Source organism: Schistocerca gregaria, chromosome 1 (genome assembly GCF_023897955.1).
Source record: "Schistocerca gregaria isolate iqSchGreg1 chromosome 1, iqSchGreg1.2, whole genome shotgun sequence".
NCBI classification, from domain to species: Eukaryota; Metazoa; Arthropoda; class Insecta; order Orthoptera; family Acrididae; genus Schistocerca; species Schistocerca gregaria.
Genome location: NC_064920.1, coordinates 314,191,586 through 314,212,593, shown reverse-complemented (window position 1 = coordinate 314,212,593; position 21,008 = coordinate 314,191,586). Strand labels below are relative to the sequence as shown.

General features: G+C 44.2%; 1 protein-coding gene across 1 annotated transcript in view; it reads left to right on the top strand.

Annotated features, from left to right (window-relative positions):
- LOC126343303 (uncharacterized) overlaps positions 1 to 21,008 on the top strand; it is a 78,034-nt gene that overhangs the window by 40,823 nt on the left and 16,203 nt on the right. The window contains exons 5-6 of the mRNA XM_050001928.1: positions 4,424 to 4,509; positions 11,271 to 11,433. Of these exons, the coding sequence (XP_049857885.1) occupies positions 4,424 to 4,509; positions 11,271 to 11,433 (249 nt within the window). The remainder of the gene's footprint in view (positions 1 to 4,423; positions 4,510 to 11,270; positions 11,434 to 21,008) is intronic.

Here is a 21,008-nt window from a genome sequence, read left to right as displayed (position 1 = left end):
CAAGAGTCGTCGGCGCATCAGAAAGGATTAGAGCGTGGCGCAAGGATCGTCTGTCTGATTGCACAAAACAATTATCCACCACGATCAAACAAAAACTACTCATTGAATTTAGAATTAGTTTTTCCTTCTCAAGAGGAGCATTTTCAATAGGGGGCTTCACAATTCCTTGATATCTCTATAAATGGGGTTGAGCTCTTCATTGAAAGTCGGATTAAAAAATCTAAATTACACTTGTACAAGCGAAGTACAATTATTGATTATACATATTTTGTTACATATGGGTGTTAACACAAGATTGGTGAGTGTGCAGCGATAAGGCCTAAATTCAGCGGTCACCCACAATACTAGCGTTCGAAATGGACAAGGAAAGGTGAGAGCCGCCCATTCAGAAAAGAAATTACTCTAAGAATTAGTGAAAGGTAAGAGACGGGATCCAATAGGTAATAAGTAAAGGTATTGAAAAGACAAACTATGAACTACTTGTGGATGCATGTTATTAAAGCGGCCTCCTGTCCGTAAACTAATAAAATTCATAAAACTCATTCTGCAACACCTAGATTTACGAAATAACAAGAATCACGGGCCATGCTACTTCTGGTTCAATTGAGATATTGTGCGCAGAACTACTCATCAAGTGTTCACACGTGGGAGACAGAAAAGGGTAAACGTAACACACAAAATGCCGTTAAGAAATGTTCACTAATATCACGGAGTTTTGGAGAAGGAAAGATATTCGCTGAATTCAAAGTGGTTGCAAGGGTGGTTGATTATATCGATCATGGTGACTGAGAGTCACACGTATATTTTGCAAACCGCAACTGACCAGGCTCCTACGCCAAGTCCAAGAACAAAATTGCAAAATGAGGAAGAAATCAAAGCAATGAGGCGCAAATCCTTCCGAAATTAAAGATAACGTAACACTTTAATTTGTATCCGTGGCTCAATCCACTCCGAACCTAGCAAAAGCACGCACGCTTACCAGCTTGCTACCATCTTCTTGTGGATCTCGCCACCGACTCTCCGCTACTGCTAATTGCCTACCGACCATTGATCCAGCGGAGCCGGGCATTTTGGGGGTGGGATTGGCGTACTTTTCGCCGGCCAAGCAAGGGGCACGGATCTGTCGCCGAACTAGCTGCCGTTCAAGCAGACATTCGCGACTCGGCTGAGTGACCCGCGATTGGATAGAATTTAGTCAGGGAGTCGTCAGGGAGGCTACTATAGAGAGCCAAACGTGCAAGAGAAACTGAGTTTTAGGTTGGTACTACCTCTTAGAAGAATAAGAAGAAGGGCCACTTTGGATTCTCCAAGTCATTCGAACTACCGGCCAATGCTTCCAGGCTCAAAGGTCAGCGCGGGAGAAGGAAAGCCAACACGGTTAGCTAGTGGAGACATGGCTAGCTGATGGAGACCATTGAATATGAAATTAAAATAAAAGTACCTTGCTCCAATCCTCTCTCCAGTTTCATTATACTGTCGGTACTGGAAAAATCTGCTATTGCCATGTTAGTGATGATAATGATATGACTAGAATGTCGTAAATCGGTAATAAGTGAAAGAAGTTGAAGGTAGATGCACGTCTTTCACTAGTCAGTTAGTATGTGACAGACCAAGCAGTTGGTCGGGAGTGGAAAATGGAATTTACCAATCTCGAAAAATCCGACATGCTCATAATGTAGGGAGAGTGTAGGAAGAATGTAGTTCGTTCTTGTACGGTGTATGCAGCAAGATATCCCAATAGATGTCAACCATCTCGGCAGCTATATGCCAGTATCTTAACCAGTTATGTGTAAAAGGCAGTGTAACACCTGAACAACATAACAGAAGGAAAACCATTGGCAACAAAAGATAGGGAAATTAATATTCTTGCTGCTGTTGCAGATGATCGGCACGTTAGCTCCCGCGCGATCTCACGAGGAACTACACATTCTCCAACGACATAGGTTCCATCACCATCACATCTCTCTCCATCAAGATCAATACGGCAATGCTTATTAGAATTGTGTTAACCTCTACACGCCTAAGTAAGACAGGATACTCGGTATGAATCATGTATCTTGTTTAGTGATGGAGCCACAGTTACCAATCATGGACAAGAAAACCAGCGAAACATGAACTAGTGGTCTGTTGACAGTCCCCATTGGTTTCGTCAGGTGGAACATCAGCGTCCATGCAGTGTAAACGTTTGATGCGGGGTAATGAACGCCTACAAGTATCGCAGTCTTTTAACAGACCACGTTCCACTGATGCTGGAAGACGTTTCTCCGAAGACTAGGATGTGATCACTATCCAGTCCTTAGTGCACGAAGTACTATAACATTTATTCACGAACTGTATCCAAATCGTAGAATTGGATGCAGAGGACGTGTACCTTGGCTAGCAAATGCCACATAACTAGAAATCGTGTATGCACCTATGTTGTTCTTTAGTGTGTGTTACTACAGATATTGTATAGTGTTGGTGCGATAGCTATTCAAAATAAGACATCATTAAAGCGATTCGAACTACGCTACTGACCATTAAAATTGCTAGACCACGAAGATGAAGTGCTACAGACGCGAAATTTAACCGACAGGAAGAAGATGCTGTGATATGCAATTGATTAGCTTTTCAGAGCATTCACACAAGGTTGGCGCCGGTGGCGACACCTACAACGTGTTGACATGAGGAAATTTTCCAACCGATTTCTCATATAAAAACAGCAGTTGGCCGGCGTTGCCTGGTGAAATGTTGTTGTGATGCCTCGTGTAAGGAGGAGACATGCGTACCATCACGTTTCCGACTTTGATAAAGATCAGATTGTAGCCTATCGCGATTGCGGTTTATCGTATCGCGACATTGCTGCTCGCGTTGGTCGAGATCCAATGACTGTTAGCAGAATATGGAATCGGTGGGTTCAGGAGAGTAATAAGGTACGCCTTGCTGGATCCCAACGGCCTCGTATCACTAGTAGTCGAGATGACAGGCATCTTATCCGCATGGCTGTAACGGGTCGTGCAGCCACGTCTCGATCCCTGAGTCAACAGATGGGGACGTTTGCAAGACAAGAACCATCTGCACGAACAGTTGGACGAAGTTTGCAGCAGCATGGACTATCAGCTCGGAGACCATGGCTGCGGCTACCCTTGACGCTGTATCACAGACAGGAGCGCCTGAAATGGTGTACTCAACGACGAACCTGGGTGCAAGAATGGCAAAACGTCATTATTTCGGATGAATCCAGGTTCTGTTTACTGCATCATGATGGTCGCATCCGTGTTTGGCGACATCGCGGTGAACACACATTGGAACCGTGTATTCGTGATCGTGGACGTTACATTTCATATGTGTTACGACTCGTGGCTTATCCTTCATTAGATTCCTGCGAAACCCTAGATTTCGGCAGAATAATGACGACCACATGGTGCAGGTCCTGTACGGGCCTATCTGGATACAGAAAATGTTCGACTGCCGCCCTGGCCAGAACATTCTCCAGATTCTCAACGATAGAGATATGGTGGCCGAGCAACTGGCTCGTCACAATACGCCAGTCACTACTGTTGATGAAATGTGGTATCGTGTTGAAGCTGCATGGGCAGCTGTACCTGTACACGCCATCCAAGCTCTGTTTGACTCAATGCCCAGGCGTATCAAGGCCGTTATTACGGCCAAAGGTGGCTGTTCTGGATACTGATTTCTCAGGATCTATGCACCCAAATTGCGTGAAAATGTAATCACATGTCAATTCAAGTATAATATATATGTCCAATGAATATCCGCTTATCATCTGCATTTCTTCTTGATGGAGCAATTTTAATGGCCAATAGTGTAAAACCTGCAACATAAACAACTGACTTTCTAATTTACTCTACTTTTAGTTCGTTGATGTCAATAGGAAATGTTTCATTTCTAAACGTGTATGTTATTACAATCTGTTGAATGGCTAACAGGACGAGCTCCTGACTACCAATATATTGTGAGAAACTCGCACGTCAGTAGCACTTTTCATTTTCGCAATATTTGCGGTGAAATTTTAGATCTTTCAGTCTGTGTACTTCAGCAAAGTAGAATGCATGTATCTCAGTAGTGTTGTTGCTTGTGTCTCAAGAGAAGTATTAATACAGTCATTTAATTCAAATGTTCAAATATGTATGAAATCTTATGGGACTTAACTGCTAAGGTCGTCAGTCCCTAAGCTTACACACTACTTAACCTAAATTATCCCAAGGACAAACACACATACCAATGCCCGAGGGAGGACTCGAACCTGCGCCAGGATCAGCCGCTCAGTCCATGGCTGCAGCGCCTGAGACCGCTCGGCTAATCCCGCGCGGCAGTCATTTAATTAGAATATTGCGTAGTAAGTGCATCAATGGTGCAGTTTCACTTGCCCGGGAACTCACATCTCACGCCATCACATATTTTACCTGCCTTTCTGTTACAGATGATGAGATGACGGTGGTGACGGGAAGCGTGTTGGGCTCGCTACTCATCGCTCTCGGCATCGTCCTCATAGTTGCTAGCATCATGGTGAGTACCGCCAGCCCAACGTACAGGGCTTCTCGTGTTGTACATTACCTGTTCGTGTTTGCCGTCTTCCACTGTCCTGACACTCCCTAGCAGATTGAAACTATGTACCATACAGGGACTCGGACCCAGGACCTACGCCTTTCTCAGGAAAGTGCTCCACCGAGCCGGCCGAGGTGGCCGAGCGGTTCTAGGCGCTCAGTCTGGAACCGGGTGAGCGCTACGTTCGCAGGTTCGAATCCTGCCTTGGACATGGATGTGTGTGATGTCCATAGGTTAGTTATGTTAAGTAGTTCTGAGTTTTAGTAGACTGATGACCTCAGAAGTTGAGTCCCATAGTGGTCAGAGCCATTTGAACCATTTTGCTCTACCGACCTTTTCTTTTGCCTTTCGCGGGCAAGTGCTCTAACAATATTGTTTTTTTGTTTGCTCTACTGACTTGCACTACTGACCTTTTTTTCTTAAAATAAAGAATAATGTATTCCCTATAGAGACCAAAAAAAAATAGACACATACTGTATGAGCAAAATTTTGCACATAATGAACACCGACTGAGTTACCCTCCTCACAGTTTTACTTCTATCGGACAACATTTTTCTGTATTCCAAACCTTACAGAAGCTTTCCTACGAAACTTGCAGGACTAGCACTTCTCGAAGAAAGGAAATTGCAGACATATTACTTAGCTACAGCCTGGCGGATTGTTTCCAGGAAGCTTCGTAACAGCGCACACTCAGCTGCACGGCGAGAAACTCATTTTACTGTCCTGTTGATAACGAATTTCACAGATTTGGGCAAGGATGAAGGAAGCAATTGATCACGTGATTTCGTGAGTAATCACGTCAGCAGCTCGTAGAGGTCAGCATTTCCGCGTCCAGATAGCGTCGTTATGGCCTCGATTTCCGGCCGGGTCGGGGATTTTCTCCGCTTCTGGCAGGGGGCGCGTATGTTGTCATTATTTGTCTCCATCACACGCCCAAGTCGGTGAAGCCGCGTCTAGCACATAGATTTTTGCATGGCGGACGAGCAATCCTCGGGCAATAAGACCATAAATCTCTTAACTTCGTCTTCATAAGTAACCGTATGGTCATTAGCTTGAAGAAATTTAGAGAAATTACAGGAAATTATACCATTCGAGTTTTTCAGGAACTGGAACTAGGCCACTCAAAAATATCAGTAAGAAGAACTAGTGTCGCTGAACGAAATCTTAGGTGATTAGACAGAGTTTATCAAAACTGCAGCTCGATACAAACTCGACTGTTAAGCTCAAAATATCTCAATGAGTGAATCTGAAACATCGTAAGCAAACTGACTTGTAAGCTCCCATATAGTGCAGGAAAACACCATAAAATTCCTAAACTGCGAGCAACGTTCATCAATGCATGAATAAATTCAAGTCCTCACAGAGGTTGATATTCGAAAAATTTCTAGCTGGCTTGAAAGCGATATTGCTTTTTAAAGTCCGCCATAGATACATACAACCAATAGTCTAAGTCCCAAAAACTCGTGAAATAATCCTCCTCTAAACTGCACTTAGCTGTGAGTACTTCCACTAGTGATGACTGACACACATCTGAAGTTCGGTGACTTCCAAACGAGTGTAACTTTCAGCCTTCGATGCCCTTGTTTTACTCATGTTCTGGATTTTCATATTTGCTTATAAATTATAGATTGCAGCAATCAGTCTTTTTTTTCCTGTGTTGGAGGGGACGGGCTGGCAGGAGCTTAGTACGCCGCTCTTCAGCCTACATATTTTTTAAAACATAAGAAGATAAGAAACAATAAAAGCAGGCGATAAAACAGTGACGTACGATGTAAAATGGCGGAAAACTTTGGAAAGTTAAAACACAAAACAAGTTGTGGGAGATGATAATAAAATACACAGGAAGCAGACAGGGAAAATAGTAGGCAGACAAAAAACACTGCGACAGTCTGGATTCTGTTCGCAAGAGATATAAAAATCACACCCTGCCACAGCATGATGTCCGTTCGCAACACTTCGGGAAAGACGCACAACACTTAACAATCACTGGAAACACTGCACTAAAAAGTCGGCACGAAGATGAAACACCACAGCCAAGGGCGGGGGAGGGGGGATCTAGATTTAAGCTAGAAGCTAGCCATTCTCAACGCTAAAAATACAAGAAGTACATAGTCAGATGATGTCACAAAAAGTTACAGGTAATGGCTTGACTCATATGGTTTGTATATTACATACCACTATTTTCGCTCAAAGCATTTAAGTCACAGTTGATGGGGCTTCACCCACAGTTCATTGAATACTACTGTTTGCGGAAGGCAGGCTGTATGGAGAACACATCGGTTGGTTACAGGGCACCATCTACAGGAACTACATATATAAAATTCAAGGGAAGTAAACCACTTCAAATTTGCATGAGAATTACATAAAATGAAATATAAGCAGAATTATTTATATATTTGCCGGCAAGTAATAAAATTTCCATGTTCACTCCTTATTATTAAAGCATCTAAATTACGTAAGATACGTAAAACAAATTAATTTTTCAAAAACTTAATAAGACGCATGAAGACACGTGCTGTATACACCTATTAGTTGATATGGCTTAAATATTTTTATCTTTATATTACATCTCCCTTTATTGAAACATAATAAGTATATTGTTCATCATATTTACTAAATAGTTCATAGATGGTGCCGAATGTCAGTCAGATGCATGGTTGGTGCAATTTAGATATTCCGCTATAGATATAGAGTGTGCTAACGTCATTTTCCCTTAAAACCGATTTTCCTTGTAAATGCAGAACAAACAATATACTGTATAGCTGTTAGTGATATTGTACACTCCTGGAAATGGAAAAAAGAACACATTGACACCGGTGTGTCAGACCCACCATACTTGCTCCGGACACTGCGAGAGGGCTGTACAGGCAATGATCACACGCACGGCACAGCGGACACACCAGGAACCGCGGTGTTGGCCGTCGAATGGCGCTAGCTGCGCAGCATTTGTGCACCGCCGCCGTCAGTGTCAGCCAGTTTGCCGTGGCATACGGAGCTCCATCGCAGTCTTTAACACTGGTAGCATGCCGCGACAGCGTGGACGTGAACCGTATGTGCAGTTGACGGACTTTGAGCGAGGTCGTATAGTGGGCATGCGGGAGGCCGGGTGGACGTACCGCCGAATTGCTCAACACGTGGGGCGTGAGGTCTCCACAGTACATCGATGTTGTCGCCAGTGGTCGGCGGAAGGTGCACGTGCCCGTCGACCTGGGACCGGACCGTAGCGACGTACGGATGCACGCCAAGACCGTAGGACCCTATGCAGTGCCGTAGGGGACCGCACCGCCACTTCCCAGCAAATTAGGGACACTGTTGCTCCTGGGGTGTCGGCGAGGACCATTCGCAACCGTCTTCATGAAGCTGGGCTACGGTCCCGCACATCGTTAGGCCGTCTTCCGCTCACGCCCCAACATCGTGCTGCCCGCCTCCAGTGGTGTCGCGACAGGCGTGAATGGAGGGACGAATGGCGACGTGTCGTCTTCAGCGATGAGAGTCGCTTCTGCCTTGGTGCCAATGATGGTCGTATGCGTGTTTGGCGCCGTGCAGGTGAGCGCCACAATCAGGACTGCATACGACCGAGGCACACAGGGCCAACACCTGGCATCGTGTTGTGGGGAGCGATCTCCTACACTGGCCGTACACCTCTGGTGATCATCGAGGGGCCACTGAATAGTGCACGGTACATCCAAACCGTCATCGAACCCATCGTTCTACCATTCCTAGACCGGCAAGGGAACTTGCTGTTCCAACAGGACAATGCACGTTCGCATGTATCCGGTGCCACCAAACGTGCTCTAGAAGGTGTAAGTCAACTACCCTGGCCAGCAAGATCTCCGGATCTGTCCCCCATTGAGCATGTTTGGGACTGGATGAAGCGTCGTCTCACGCGGTCAGCACGTCCAGCACGAACGCTGGTCCAACTGAGGCGCCAGGTGGAAATGGCATGGCAAGCCGTTCCACAGGACTACATCCAGCATCTCTACGATCGTCTCCATGGGAGAATAGCAGCCTGCATTGCTGCGAAAGGTGGATATACACTGTACTAGTGCCGACATTGTGCATGCTCTGTTGCCTTTGTCTATGTGCCTGTGGTTCTGTCAGTGTGATCATGTGATGTATCTGACCCCAGGAATGTGTCAATAAAGTTTCCCCTTCCTGGGACAATGAATTCACGGTGTTCTTATTTCAATTTCCAGGAGTGTATATGCATCTGAGCTAACGTATCATGGATGAAGTTCTGTTGGCTCAGAGTTATAATCATCGTACTCGTAGAGTGTTATGGAAATAGCTGCTACATATTGGCAACACGGCAGGTGTTACCTAGTTCATCATGGATCAAACCCTACGCTGTTTCCCAGAACCGTCCATTTTTAATAACAACCTGATCATTAATCCGGTTGCTGGCGGTATCTTTGTGATGGCAGAAGGTCTTGAGCTTGTCGCTGTTATGCAGCAAATCACATTGGATGTCAAAGTCGGTGGCTTACGTTTTGTAGTGAATAAATATGCAGACATACTCGATATGTCGGTAGTATCTTGTCCTCGCATTGCGACGTGTTCCCCAAGTCTGATTTCCAGCCACTTTCCCGTTTGGCCAACGTAACAGGCCCTACAATATGGGCCATCAATTTTATAAACTCCAGAAGCATGAAATATGTTTTTTTACGTCCACAAAGCGTTGCAAAATAAATCCTAAGTTACTTTTGATACCAAAAGACACTATCATATTGTACTTTCGAAAGATAGTTGCAATCATAGTGCTCACTTTCCATAGTAAGGTAAGCTGACAAACGTAGTATGTTATTTGGAAGCCGCATTATTATTTAAAGCGTCATTCTATTTTTGTATTTATTAGCTATATTCTTATATATAGTACCTGCAAAATCACGTGGATAGTTATTTACTTTTGCAACGTGCCTTATTGTTCCCATTTCCTCATCGTGTTCGGAATTTTAAACAAACGATTGATATCAAAATTGGAAAACGCCTTTTTATGTTGAACTGGGTGGTCTGAAGTAAAATCCACAATCCCATCGGTACAAGTCTATTTACAAAATATACCAAATGTGTGCCTGCCATTTTCATTTCGAATTGATAGATCTAGAAAAATAATAGCTTTACTTATTTCAGTATCACAAGTAAATTTAGTTGTCTGATGGAAATTATTAATTTTGGCTACTATGGTGTTGATGAAATCATCGTTACCCTTGTATTAGCAACAGTGTGTCACCTACATACCTAACTTAGTACACAATTTTATCCGCTAACCAAGAATTTGCAGAGAACAATCTGTTTTCTAGATAATTAATAAAGATGTCTGCAAGCATTCCAGATATTGAGCTCCCCATACTGAGACCATCTTGTTGGGAATAAATGTCCCCATTAAATTTAAAGTAGTTAAACTTCAAAATTGTGGTAAGTAGCCCAATGAATTCATCTACTCCTTATTTCCTTTCTAACCCTCCCTTCAAGATTCCAGTAATAGCGTCATACATAAACGCTGAAACTGATAGAACTTGTCCGATATTTCTAATACACTGGTAAATTATTTGGTTTCCGAAATAATTAAAACTATTAACTTGTTCTTTTGTCCCATTTTTGATAACAATTTTTGATGTAATTGGTTTCAACTATATTAGAAGCCATTCTATTAATTTTACTAACACTGATTTCCATATTGTAATCTTTTTTCGGGAGGTTCTAACAACACTACCACAACAAAGGTTAGCATTTAATAACGACTGTGGTGTTGCTCACGCTGCCTAATACTGTATTTCCGGGCAATAACAGTCATATTATGTGGCAGGTGTCATTAGAGCACAGTTATTAAAGTCATTTCATGTAATAATAAAAAAAACTAGGCACTCATCTTTTTGTGTTTCCCACGCTGGTCTCGTCGTAAAATCATGGCTCAATCGTTGAAAATCTAGGTGGTTATGATTCCAAGCTAGGATGCAAAGAGGCCTAGGTTTTATTCTGCTATATTCAAAAGTTTTCTAGATGAACTTCACAAACCATTCTTAAAGCTTACACTCTTACTGGACAATGGTGATGTAAAAAAAATAATCAGCACTCCGAATTTAAGTTACACTTCCTTTGCTTTTATTGGAATATCACGTAAACACAAAACATCACTTCACAATACAAAACATACTTGAAAACATCTCTCTCACAGTCACTCTTAAAGTTCACATTTTATAAGTGGACTACGTTATGCGTCTTTCCAACATGACGTCCATGTCTTGACTTTCTCAAGGTCCGACTCTCTAACAACTCAAGAATTAACTAATAATCGCACCCAAAAGTTAGAGTTACAAGTACGTCAAAGATCATAGTGACAAAAGAAAGAATAGACATAAGAATAATATCATTGCAATATAAACATATCGATGTATCACAAATGAAATCATATCTGAATGTTGTCTCAGAAATATATCAACTACTTTGCAGAAACACAGTACAGTATAGCTGGTACAATAAACTGACTGTCTGCAAAAATTTAGATGCTTATGGTTCGGTACCATTGTGTCTATAACCCTACGTTTCCAGCTTCTTAAGACGTCGTCAGTGTATACACTAAATGACGTCGATGATAAGCTGTACCTTTGTATGACACCTCGTTTACAGTGATGGTATCTGAAATTGCTGCACCTGTCGTAACGTTGCGTGAAAATGCGGAGAGTCCTCTGATGGCCTGACGGCAGGCTGTGTGTGGTGTGCAGGAGGTGCCGCGCGTGGTGCTGGCGTGGGTGGTGGGCCGCGGCCTGGTGGGGCTGCTGACCGTCTTCCTGGTGCCCATCAGCATCGGGCTGAAGGTGGCGGAGGGCGGCGTCAGCCGCCTCTTCGCCGCGCACGCTTTCCTCGTCTTCGGCGTCCCCGAGATAGGTAAGCCGCGCAACTACGTGCTGCAGTATATGTGTGTGCTCACAGGGGTGAAAATCGAATAAAATAGACTCCGAGCCATCAAAACTGAAATACCAGCAAGGACACAGAATGCAGTTTTACATATTGTGTATATTCAAAATAGTAGATAGAATTGGAAGGAGAATTAGCATTGGTCGTATTTTTTTTTTGTTTTATTATCAGCAAAATCCAGTTTATTTGATCGCTCTAAGCTTGTTGATACCAGTGCCTACCAATTTTCAATTGTATATTACAGCACTGAGGATGGTCAATAAGTGACCGAAAACCGATTTTGCGGATAATAAAACAAGAAACGTGGACCAATGCTGATTCTCCTTCCAATTCTATCCACTATTTGGTCGTGGTGCACAGAACACTCCATGGAGTCGCCAATCAGTTCAAAATAGTAGTAAGAACGCTTTATTAAATTTGTCGCTGATTTGAAGGAGTACGCGGAGCGAAATGTGATACGCCGAGGTGCCACGCTGAAAGCAACAATGGCTCTGAATTGGCTGCACATCCAGACGAAATGACTTTGGGGAACCATACAGAATTACACTGTTCCCACCTCCTTCAACGCTTAAACAAAGCTCATCAGTCGTGGTTTATGTCTAATGATTTCGCGCCACTCTATTGGCAATTAACTACCAGATATTTTCAGTCCTTGAGAGATCTGAAGACCTTGCTATAGGAGAATAGTTGAACACCATAGGTATCGAGCTAGGTTGTGGCAAGATGGACAATACGCAGTCTTGCGTTCTATTTTTAAAAGCTGGCACTACAAAGACACTGAAGGTACGGCACAGCTACCTGCCTAATCACGTGTAAGATCTGCTGCCCAAATTACCGGCTATGGAAAACAGATGTTATTGTGAAACTTCCTGGCAGATTAAAACTGTGTGACGGACCGACACTCGAACCTTTGCCTTTCGCGGACAAGTGCTCTACCATCTGAGCTACCCAAGCACGACTCACCATCTGTCCTCGCAACCTTACTTCCGCTAGTACCTCCCAAACTTCACAGAAGCTCTCCTGCGAGCCTTGCAAGACTAGCACTTCTGGAAAAAAGGATATTGCGGAGACATGCCTAAGACACAGTCTGGGAGATTTTTCCAGGCTGTAAGGTGGTGGTGGTGCTTAGTGTTTATCGTCCCGTCGACAACGAGGTCATTAGAGACGGAGCGCAAGCTCGGGTTAGGGAAGGGTTGGGAAGGAAATCGGCCGTGCCCTTTCAAAGGAACCATCCCGGCATTTGCCGGAAACGATTTAGGGAAATCACGGAAAACCTCAATCAGGATGGCCGGAGACGGGATTGAACCGTCGTCCTCCCGAATGCGAGTCCAGTGTGCTAACCACTGCGCCACCTCGCTCGGTAGGCTGTAAGGACGGGTCTTGAGTCGTGCTTGGGTCGCTCTCAGCCTTGAGCGGCGCAGCGGTTCTGATGGTGTTTACGTTCCTATCGCACTTGTGCGGGGGACTTACGAGTTAGAACGTTATTTACGGGACGAAGCAAAAATCGAACCTGACTTTCTAGTTGGAATACAGGATGGAGGGTACGATGATACGCGCGAGGTCGCATGACTGTCTTCCCAACGAAGTTCCCTCGATGCTTTATGTGATAAAGGAAATACAAAGGAGAGGAAGGACGTTAATTCATTAGATCGATCTCGGAGATGGCTGTCGTTTTTTAACACGGGCATAGCACAGGCGTGCACGGATCATTTTAGCAGATTCTATGCAAGCAACGTGGTGGGCCAGAGGGAGAGACCGCAGACGCGACGCATGTGAGTGGGGAAGTGGACGTGTTATCTGAAATTGCGTGCGAGGAGCTGGAGGAAGCGATTACACGAGATGTCTCCAACAAATCCCCAGCCCCTGATGGATTCCCGTTGGAATTTTACCTTTCAATGAGCCTCTGCTGCAACTAGTCCCGGTTCCCTTAGAGGTCACGGAAGGGCTCATGATCCCGATACTTAAGCCACGTGGTGACTAACGACCTTGTGTTATCGCTCCTTGACCCTCCTTAATAGCGACTGTAAGATCTTCATGCGCATACTGGGCAGTCTAATCAAAACGTTGCTGGCGGATCAAATTAACGCCGATCAGACTTACCCTGACAGCATCAGTAATATCCACTCAGCCGTGGGAGACTATCATGACGTCGTCGCCCTAGAGGCTCCATGCCGTCTCCGGGGGACATTGGTTGCTGTAGATTTCAATCATGACTTCGGTCGGGTGAATAATGTGTAGCTCGCGGCGATGGTGAGCAGGATGGATGTCTCACCAGTACTGACTATAGCACTGTTGCGTCTTTTACACAGCACCAGATCAGACATGGTGACCGACGGAGAGAGAACAGATTGTTTTAAGATCTTAAGATCTATCAGACAGGGTGGCCCCTTGTCGATCCTCCCATATGCAATCGCCTTAAAACCGTGCCTTGCAGGCCTTCGCCGCCGACTTACCGGGATCTCCCTGTGGCATCTATCATTCAAATGTAGAGCATACGCAGATGACATTATGTTCTTCGTCCAGAATGAGGGAGACTCGATCAGCACTGGATTGGTTACAGACGCATGGGATGGCAACTGGCAGAGAGGTCAACTTACGAAAATCACAATTCATCCATGTGGAGTGTGGACTAGAGCTAGGAACGGAAGGATCCTTATATGTGGTGCAAGCCCTTCGATGTTTGGGTATCACCTTTCGTAAGGCAAGAACGGCTGCGGACAACTACCGAACGCAGAGTTCGCACGTCAGTACGACTCAACGCCCTATGGTCGACGGATATGCTGCATTGGCTGTCACTCGTCAGCCTTTATCTCGCACCCATGACGTGCCACCTGACACACCATGCCCCCTTACAGAGCATGATAGCTAAGAGTATCAGTCTAGATATACTAGGGATGAGTGAAGTTAAGTGGAAAGAAGACAAGGATTTCTGGTCAGATGATTATAGGGTAATACCAACAGCAGCAGAAAATGGTATAACGGAAGTAGGATCCAGTATTAAAATCAGAGTTTAAAACATCTTTGGAGGACTAAAGATCAAATAAGGCAGAAAGGATAGCTAACATTCCATCAGAATTTCTAAAATCATTGGGGAAGTGGCAACAAAGCGACTATTCACGTTGGTGTGTAGAATGTATGAGTCTGGCAAGATACCATCTGACTTTCGGAAAAGCATCATCCACACAATTTCGAAGACGGCAAGAGCTGAAAAGTGCGAGAATTACCGCACAATCAGCTTAAAAGGTCATGCATTTAGTTGCTTGCAAGAATAATATACAGAAGAATGGAAAAGAAAACTGACGTTGCGCTAGATGACGATCAGTTTGGCTTTAGGCAAAGTAAAGGGACCAGAAAGGCTATTCTGATGTAGCGGTTAGTAATGGAAGTAAGACTAAAGAAAAATCAAGACTCGTTCATAGGATTTGTCGACCTGGAAAAAGCGTTCGACAATATAAAATAGTGCACGATGTTTCAAATTCTGAGAAAAATAGGGGTAGGCTATAGGGTCAGACGGGTGATATTCAATATGTACATCAGCCAAGTGGGAAAAGTAAGACTGGACGATCAAGAACGAAGTTCTCGTATTAAAAAGGGGGTAAGACAAGGATGTAGCTTTTCGCCCCTACTGTTCATTCTGTACATCGAGGATCGAGGAAGCAATGAGGGAAATAAAAACAAGGTTCAGGATGGAATTAAAATTCAAGGTGAAATGATATCAATGGTAAGATTCGCTGATTGAATGTGAAGAAGAATTACATGATCTGCATGAACTGAATGAACAGTCTAATGAGTGCAGAATATGGATGCCAGACCGTTTAGCCGCCCGGTCTAACGCACTGCTTTCCTGGCGGGAAGACGAGACAGTCCCGGCACGTATCAGCCCTGAGGATTGGTCTCGAGGTCTGGTGTGCCAGTCAGTCTGTGGATGGTTTTTAAGGCGGTTTTCCATCTGCCTCGGCGAATGCCGGCTGGTTACTCTTATTCTTCCTCAGTTATACTACTCGTATCTCGGCGATTGCTGCGCAAACACTATCTTCAAGTACGCGTACACCATAATGTCTCTACCAAGCAAACATTGGGACATTGGGGTTACACTCGGTTGGTGTGAGACGTTCCTGGGTTCGGTGTGGGGCAACGGTGGGGTGAGAGAACTGTTTTAGCCTGTTGTGGGGTTGTGTACCACTGCGGGCTACAGCGGGAACGAAGCCTCTTCGTCGTTTCTTGGTCCACAGTTCACCACAATACAATACAGAATACGGACTGAAAGTAAATCGAAGAAAGACGAAGGTAATGAAAAGTAGTAGAAATGAGAACAGCGAGTAACTAAATACCAGGACCGAAGGTCACAAAGTAGATAAAGTTATGGAATTCTGATACCTAGACAGTAAAATAACCAATGATGGACGGAGCAAGGTGCACATCAAAAGCAGGCTAGCAATGGCAAAAAGAGTATTCTTGCCCAAAGGAAGTCTACTAATATCAAATATGCCGGCCGTTGTGGCCGAACGGTTCTAGGAGCTTCAGTCTTGAACCACGCGGCCGCTTCGGGCATGGATGTGTGATATCATTAGCTTAGTTAGGTTTAAGTAGTTCTAAGTTCTAGGGGACTGATGACCTCAGATGTTAAATCCCATAGTGCTTAGAGACATTTGAACCTTAATCTGAGGAAGACATTTCTGAGAATGTATGACTAGAGTACAGCACTGAACGGTAGTGAAAGACGGACTGTGGGAAAATCGGGACGGAAGAGAATCGAAACATTTGGGATGTGGTGCTACAGACGAATGTTGAAAATTAGATAGACTTCTAAGCTAAGGAATGAGGAGGTTCTGCGCAGAATCGGAGAGAAAAGAATATGTGGAAAACACTGATAACGAGAAGGGATAGGATGATAGGACATCTTTTAAGACATGAGGAAATGACTTCCATGGTACCAGAGGGAGATGTAGAGGGCAAAAACTGTAGAGGAAGACAGAGATTGGAACACGTCAAGCAAATAACTGAGGACGTAGCTTGCAAGTGCCACTCTGAGATGAAGGTGTTGCCACAGGAGAGGAATTCGTGACGGGCTGCATCAGGCCAATCAGAAGACTGATAACAAAAAAAAAAGCGTCGGTAGCTCTTTAAGAGTGTTCGCAGAAGATGCGGTTACCTATAAGAAAGCAGCAACGCTACAACAGAGTATCGGTTTGCAGGGTACTGGCAGTTAGTTTTTTTTTTCTTTATTGTTACTTTCACATCTAATACAGATAGGCCAGCAGCGGCATACTATGCCGCTCTTCGGCCACAGATATGACTAATGATACAAAAGAAGACAATTACAGAAGAGACATGGTGGATATACAAACGTAGACACAGAAAATTAAAACACACAGAGCCGTTCAGGGGCGCAGTGTCCAAAATAAAAACTTTCAGAAACATGGACACGCACAGAGAAGACAGAGATGACACACGCGAACTATGGAGCACAAACGATGAAACACTGGAACACGAACACGACGGCACACACAAACACTAGGCGATGATCTCCGGTGCGCAAAAGTTCACTATACATCTATGAGGCTGGGGACCTGCTAAAAAGGGGAAAAGGCGAGGGAGGAAGGAGAGTGGAGGGTGTAGATGCCAGTGGCAGAGGAGATAGGAGGGGGAGGAAAGAAGGTAGGGGTGGTAGGAGGGGGCCGTGGGAGAGGAGGGAGGGAGGGAGGGAGGGAGGACGGAGAGAAGGGAGAGAGGGTGCCCGTGAGAAAAAAGCACAGGGGGTGGATGGGGATCAAAGTTGGTAGAAGGGGTTGATGGAGGGGAGGAGGGCATCATCAGGGAGGGGGAGTTTGTGGAAACCACCTTGGGGGAGGGTATGGAGAGTGAAGAGATGGAGAGCAGGTGGGACGTGGGAATACAGGCATGGCAGTGGACGGGGTTGGGAGAGGATGGGAGAGACAAGTGGGTGAGGAGATCAAGTTTGTGGGAGGTGTAGAGGATCCGTATCCTTCAGTTAGTAATTAAATTAACGCGTTGCACATACATATGAAAAGAAATCCACTACTGCACAACTGTACTGTTGATAGCAAAATGCTGGACAAAAGCGTATACCGTAAAATATAAGGAGTAACTCTCCAGAGCGACCTTAAGTGGAATGACCATATAAAACAAACAGTAGGAAAAGCAGATGCCACAATGAGATTCGTAGGAAGAACCTTAAAGAAACGCAACTCATCTACGCAATAAGTGGCTCACTAGGCGCTTCTTCGATACGATTCATCACAACATCGCTTAGTCCTTGCGAATACTACAGATATGCTCAACAAACCCCAGTGTCAGAAGCTAGAAGAGAGTTTTTGTGACTCACAAAGAGGTCTATTAATTAAATTTCGAGTGAGCGCTTTCCTGGAAGAGTTGGACGACACATCCTCCTCATTCCCAAGCAAACATTTAAGGTACGACTGTGCTACTTTTTTGTCTGCTGGCTTGTGTTAATGCTAATTAATAATTAATGGCCCCAAAAAACTTTTTGAAACCGTAGTGAATTTCTTATAGATGTTTTCATACATAGTAGCACAGGACTTAAACAGGACAACACAGAACTGTGCACCTTCATGTATTCTAAAACATAAAAAAATAAAAAAACTTACACATTACTCATATTCCTCATATTTACTGTAGATTTCAAGACAGGACAAAATTCACACTTGGTATCAATACATTCAACAGTTGTAAGTAAACAATTCAAAACACTTTACAAAATTACCATAGAAAATTTTTTCAAAGTATTTTTGTTTTTCCTGTTATTACCACTTGGATGAGTGGAATGTGTATAGCAATTTTTGTCAACAGTGAATCAGAGGAACACTTTGCATTGTTCACACTGTACAAGGTTAAGGACTCTGCAGCCTTCTGCCTCGGATTTTGACCTATTCTTCTAAACATGGAAGTCAGGCCTGGTAATCAAGCTAAAAAGAATTCATATCATTTCCACTGACGTAAGCAAAGTTAGCACTGAGTCCTCAAGTACCATATATCGTACCAAAAAGTTTAAAGTTTATAAATCAGTTATACTATTGATTTATAATTAGCTAGTGATTGAGGAACGTCCCTGTAGCGTTAATAAGTAATTAAAGCATGTGAAAACATTGTAATTATAAAAAAGATATGTCTTTACCTTTATTCCGGCAGTTGCAGAATCGTAAGTTTGCAAGTGCGGCCACCATGTGGTGCGCGGCACAAGCATGAACAACAGAGCTGTGGCCAGAGCGATATGTATCGTACATCATACCGCAGGCAATAAAAGCTCCAGTTCCCTACGTGCTGGGGAAAAAAGTAAAACCTGGAGGTATCTCATACAAACCATGCGGCTGAAGAGGATATTACTTCCCCTCACATACATCTCGCGAAATTACGATGAGAAAATTGATAAAATTGGAGCTAACAAAGAGGTTTACCGACAATTATTCTTCCCAAGCGCCATTTGCGAGTGGAACAGAGAAGACGACGTCAGTTAGTAGCACCAGAAGTACCCTTCGCCACACACGGTTCGGTTGACCGCAGAGTATGACGTAGGTGTAGGTGCAGACAGCAAATGTAGTCTCGCACCGTCCGTTCTCCTCGGAAACGTCCGCACAGAGACGTAAGTCCGTCGTGGTGCTGTATGCAGACCCGGGACTCTGAAAAAACGGCGTGCTGTCACTATTGTGTCCAGTGGAGCTTTCGGCTCACCCTCCCTCCGTTGCTACGCCGAGGACGTCCGCAACAACGGTTATCGTGCTGCTGACAGCCCTTTGTGCTACAGACGTCGTGCACTGTCTATGTGGATACTTGTCTTTCTGGAAACTTCTCTATTCCCTGGCGCAGGATACGCGATGTGGCAGCACCATCTTAAGATACGTCTCTCGGATCGGGCGCTTGCATAAACCCATCGATTCCTAATTCGCATTGCAATCGTAGGAACCAGACCAACGTAACCAACAACATCGCGGTTTCGTCAAGCCACAGACCTACCGCTGTGGAATTCTAGCAAGTGCTGGTAGAATTTCCACCTGCCTTCCTTTTCTTATAAAGCAGTGGTGACCAAGAATTCGATTCGCGAGCCGTGCCCTGGTACGAGTGCCATGGCGCTCAGCATAGCTGCACACTTCCCCCTTCGCCATAGCGCACTGTCTCGGCGTGAGGGGAAGTTGGAGGGAACTGCGGATGCACCGCGTTTAAATGTCAATGCAGTCTCACTGTATTCGACTTTGTTCTGTAGTTCACATTTCTCGACAACATAGATCACAAACAAAACAAATTTTTAGTATACTTTAATTATTTCTGACACGCTGAAGACACGTATTATTTTTATTTGGTACGAATTGTCGGCATACGGACAGACGCAAACAATTTCACAAATTTTCACACACGGGTTGACACGTAATCCTGACTTTGACAATCCAAAAAGAGGTCTTCATACACATATGTAGATTGAAATAATGCAGCATTTTTGTAAGATCTTAATGGAGACCTGAGGCAAGCAATGTAGAAGCCCTGCATAGTGTTTACGTAAAAATATTTGTCAGTAAAACTGGAGTTACTTTGCGGGTTAATCAATTACATCTGCATATGCACAGGGGTACTTGGTACTTTCAACTAAAGCGGTAAACAATATCGAAAACAGACATAAGACTGACAAAGCCCTCGAAACTTTTAGAAAAATGTCATTGTAATTCTGTCAAGGACACAATTAATTCTTCAAATCTTGAAGGAACTGGACTTTGTCACAATTTTTGCCATCTACAATGCGATCTTTTTTTTTTTCTTTTTAATGAAAACCATGAAAACAGAAAGAAGTTGTCCTCACCTTTCACTATCTTACTGTGGGCAGTGGACAGTTAAGTCCGCTAAAAAAACGGATGTGCTAAATTTCGTTCCTGCACTCCTCTTTCCTTCATAAATTCACTATGGTGGGTTTTAAATAGAAAAATGTCTCAGACTAGCCATCTGCCTTAACCAACTTATTTTGCAGCAATATATAAGGTCTCTACACTTTTCATTCAGTTCCATCTGAAACTGTTATAGCTGACAGTGAAATACAGCTTGGAACTTCACAAATTTTGCTATTCGCAACACATATACTACGTGATCAAAAGTATCCGGCCACCACAAAAACATACGTTTTCGTATTAGGTGCACTGTGCTGCCGCCTGATGCGAGATACTCCATATCAGCGATCTCAGTAGTCATTACAGATCGTGAGACAGCAGAACGGGGCGCTCCGCCGAATACAAAGATTTCGAACGTGGTCAGGTGATTGGATGTCACTTGCGTCATACGCCTGTACGCGATTTGCACGGTCCTTAACATCCCTAGGTCCCCTGTTTCCGATGTTATAGTGAAGTGGAAACATGAAGGTACACGTACTGCACAAAAGTGTACAGGCCGACCTCGTCTGTTGACTGACAGAGAGCGCCGACTGTTTAAGATGGTCGTAATGTGTAATAGGCAGTCATCTCTCCAGACCATCACACAGGAATTCCAGACTGCATCAGGATCCACTGCAAGAACTATGACAGTTAGGC